Source organism: Phalaenopsis equestris, unplaced genomic scaffold (assembly GCF_001263595.1).
Source record: "Phalaenopsis equestris unplaced genomic scaffold, ASM126359v1 Scaffold000727, whole genome shotgun sequence".
Lineage (NCBI taxonomy): Eukaryota > Viridiplantae > Streptophyta > Magnoliopsida > Asparagales > Orchidaceae > Phalaenopsis > Phalaenopsis equestris.
Genome location: NW_018165167.1, coordinates 12,992 through 17,159, shown reverse-complemented (window position 1 = coordinate 17,159; position 4,168 = coordinate 12,992). Strand labels below are relative to the sequence as shown.

At 32.0% G+C, this 4,168-nt stretch overlaps 1 protein-coding gene across 1 annotated transcript in view; it reads right to left on the bottom strand.

The window, feature by feature from the left end:
* Positions 1-3,058: 3,058 nt before the first annotated feature.
* Positions 3,059-4,168, bottom strand: part of LOC110030492 (myb protein-like) — a 2,173-nt gene continuing 1,063 nt past the window's right edge. The window contains exon 3 of the mRNA XM_020733220.1: positions 3,059-3,676. Coding sequence (XP_020588879.1) covers positions 3,059-3,676 — 618 coding nt within the window. The remainder of the gene's footprint in view (positions 3,677-4,168) is intronic.

The following is a 4,168-nucleotide window of genomic DNA, read 5'->3' as shown; positions in this document are numbered from 1 at the left end:
TATCCAACCCCCATGAACTTCACCATCAATGAAATTTGAATGTGGTTCCACTTTGTTGGTTGAGAATTTTGTTGAGAATTACACCTCCCTCTTGGGTCTTAATGAAATTACAACGAATTTGAATACTACAACAAGCCTTTATTATAATGTAAATAAAGTGTGTATGTGTTTTCCCTAAATTTTATAGTTAGTTTAAACTTTATTTTCCTAATTACAAATATCACAATATGCATGATTTCTAAAATAATGTTTTCGCCTCAATCTCTATCAAACATAAAAATTATAAAAACACTCTTCTCAAATGAAAGCCATTATGACCTCCATTTGAATTAGTATAGGAAAAACAGAAAACTTCATTTTATCAAAGAAAATCCACTAGATAAGTGTTTACAAAATCATAAGATAATGAAGAACACAATACTTAGCTTTTTCCCTTGAAAGAAAGAAGAAAATCTCTCCCACAAAGTCTCCCACCGATTCATGTAATGCTAGAAGATCTCCTTACAAATTCTCTCAATATCTCCTCTTCAATCTCTCCAAAACGATAGAAATCTACATTTCTACTTCTATTCTAAAAACACTAAACTTTCTCCACACTTTTCCTAACATTCCTCTCACAAAAATCCCACTTTTTCTAACCTAAATTCGTTCTTTTAAAGTGTAGGGACGAAGTTTGAAGAGTTGTCATAAGAGTCCTTTCAAAAAGCGTCCAAATACATTGAATTTCAGCCCATAACCACCAAAAGTCGGTCCATAGTCGTCTCGAGCGCTATCGGTGGGCTCGAGGGCATTGTCGGCGAGGTTTTCTGTCATTTTTCGGTCTTCTCGGGTGAATCTCGTCATCGGCGCCGTGTTGGGCGGCCGCGGCGGGGGCGCGGCTCCACCGTTTTGCTCCGTTTGGCTCCATTTTAGTTCTGTTTCGCCTCATTTTAATTGCGTTGTGTTCCTAACAGATAGCCCTTCCCCTTTTGGATCCTCTATATAGTGGTCTTAGCCAAACCATAGCCCTAGGGCTAGTAGGTGCTTCCTCTAAAGTAAAATTTCATTCAAAAATATGCAAGAAGTGTAAAAGAGATCAAAGGACCAAAGCCTAGAAATTCTGGGTTGTGAGTGATTGTGAGTGTAGATGAGTGTAGTGAGTGCCTTAGCTCCAGACCAACACCCTCTTTTCGCTCCAATGGCCATAATTCCTCATACCTGCAACAAAACATCAAAAATGCCCTTCTTTAAAGTGCAATATCATCAAAATTAGTGTAAAATAGGTATGAAAATCTCAACATATTTTCTTTTGGTCATTTTAATTTCTTAAATCCTATATTGAGCCCATTAAAGCCTATTTCTCTATCTATTTGCATTACCTACATACTACTTCACCATAGCCTATCAAATAGTATGAATACTCTAGTTGTTCTTTCACCACTCTTTTGAATCTCAGTGGATCACAATGAATTTTAACAAATCATATGGCCAATATTAAATATAAATGAAGGCTAAAAGAATACTGATCACATTATATTATAAAAACTAATTTCAAACTAATCAATATTCTACACATTCCAACTAATCTTCACAAGAGAAATGTAAAGGAATTCCATCTCAAATGAAAGCCCTTATGACCTCCATTTGAATTAGTATAGGCAATTGTTCATGATGTAAGTACTTGCACAAAATTTTATAGTTAATTTAAACTTTAGTTTCTCAATTATTGAAATTTAAAGATTATTTTATACTTAAAGTTAATATCAGGAATAAAATAAGAAATATAAAATAGGTAATATACACTAGAATTGATTTCGCCCAACATACTTAGACAAATCTAAAATTCAATGCTTGAAAATTTTTAAAATTAACTCCAATGTTGTGTGCCATTGCGGTCTACATAGTGTTGGATTCTGAGTTGTTCATGGGTCACATCTGAACCTTACTAAACTAGAGAAATAGAAAAGTACAGAAAAGATACAATCAAAGAGAATACATAGTCAAGTTAAATCATTATTGGTTATAATAACAATAAAGAAAAAAATATTAGGCGACTACTATTGAGGACACCCAAAAATTAAACATGCCCAACAAAATAATCCTTTTCTCATGGCAACATCAACCTTATACAAGGAAATCTGAACAATGAAAACAAACAAATAACATTTAAAATTATTAAAAATTATGATATACCTACATCATCCCCTTAAAAGTAGAAAGGATTCAACCTCAAATTATTCATTATTCACTTACATCAAGAATGAGATGATTTCTATTGAAGACATCCGATGTACATAAACATGAGAAAAAGTGGTAAGTGATAAGAATTCAAGTTCATGTTTCTAGTTATTTTGACTAATCTAATTTTTATAATAGCAAGTTTGTTGTATGCATGGGCTTGAAGGCAATTCTTTCATAAGATGAAAATTAAATTTAAGGTGTGATTAGAATTTATCCCAACGCATTTATGGTTCAAGATGGCTAGCATGAGATTATCAAGTGCCTTCATGTGAAGAATGTATATTAATTAGAAGGCACCCATGCACTGGACAACAAACTAATCATTTATTTTATTTAAATTTCTAAAAAAAAATCAAAAAAATTCTTTTAAAAAAATAATCATGTCTCCAACCAAGAAAAAATGTTACTTTTTTTTCTAAAAAAAACCATCTACTGTAAATTTTAACAAAAAATTGCTCACAAAATAAAATTTCAATTACAAATACCACAATATGCATGGTTTCTAAAATAATGGTTTCACCCCAATCTATATCGTACAAAAAAAATTATAAGAACACACATCTCAAATGACAGCCATCTTGCCCTCCATTTGAAATATTGTAGGCAAATTTTACAGATATCACAAAGACATAAAAAAATGATTTCACCGAAATCACTATCAAGCATAATAATCATGAGTTGAATCATCTCAAATAAAAGCCATCATAACATCCATTTGAATTATTTCAAAAAAATATTATGAATTTCTTTGAACTTCCTCTCTGTTAAGTTCTAGTTACATCTAGAGTAGCATCTTTCAGGTGAAGCTACAAACAAAGCCGTTTCTGCAAATACAGCTTTATGAATACTCTTGAGAAGAACATAATGACATCATCTCTATCAAATCCATATCTTTCTTGCATCCCAGATCCTTGTCGAGTCCTATCAAATCTTCCAACTTACCTCCATGAAATCCCCCAAAATCTGACATTACAGGTAGCCCATCCATGCGATATGAAAGGTATAGATCTGAACAAAATTCATCAATACTTCCATTGCTACAACTTTCATTACCTTCCTTCTCAAATATCTCTTGAAATTGGGGAGGAGAAGATGCCATGAAATCAAAATTCTCTTCCATGCTCACACTGAAATAATCTCCACAGTTAATGATATTTAAATCTGAAGCTTCAGCTTGGGTTGTGGTAAGAATTTGTTGTTTTGTGGTTGAGGAGTTATTGAGGAGTTCGGTTGTTTTCATGATGTACTCTTCGAGGAGAGAGGCTTTGATTTTTGCTGTTGCTCTGATTTTGCATCTTCTTTTTGAACTCAGCCTTCTTTTGGTAGCATTCCAATGATTTTTTATAGAATTTTCACTTCTACCTGGGATTTTTTTGGCCATCTCTGCCCAACGGTTGCCCAACTGCTTGTGTGCTTCGATAAGTGAAATCTCTTCGGCTTCAGTCCATGTTTCCTTCTAATAGTAACATAATAAGTCATTTTGCTCATTTTCACATCAGGATGTAACAAAATGGTAAGAAAAAATATGTAACTTTATCATTGTTTGGCTACTACACAAAACCTAAGTATGAATATGTTCGTAGGCATGAATACACATATTTGCAAGTATTGTTTTTCAATTCAATGCATACTTTCTTATAAACACTATTTTAAAATTATTTTATGACAACATTATTTGAAAACATGATTTAATGTTAAAATTTAGTCATGCATTTGATTAATATAATGACTAAAGGAAACATAGTTTATCCACAGTAGTGATCTTAAAATTATACCTTTTAAAGAAATCTGATTATTGATAATCAGGCCATATTCATTTTAATTTAGAAACCATAATAGAAATCCGGCTAAATATTTATTTATAATAATAAATATTTTTTAACTAATACTTAACTATCACATACTAGGGCAAGTGTCATAGTTACTAAATATATATATATACATTTAT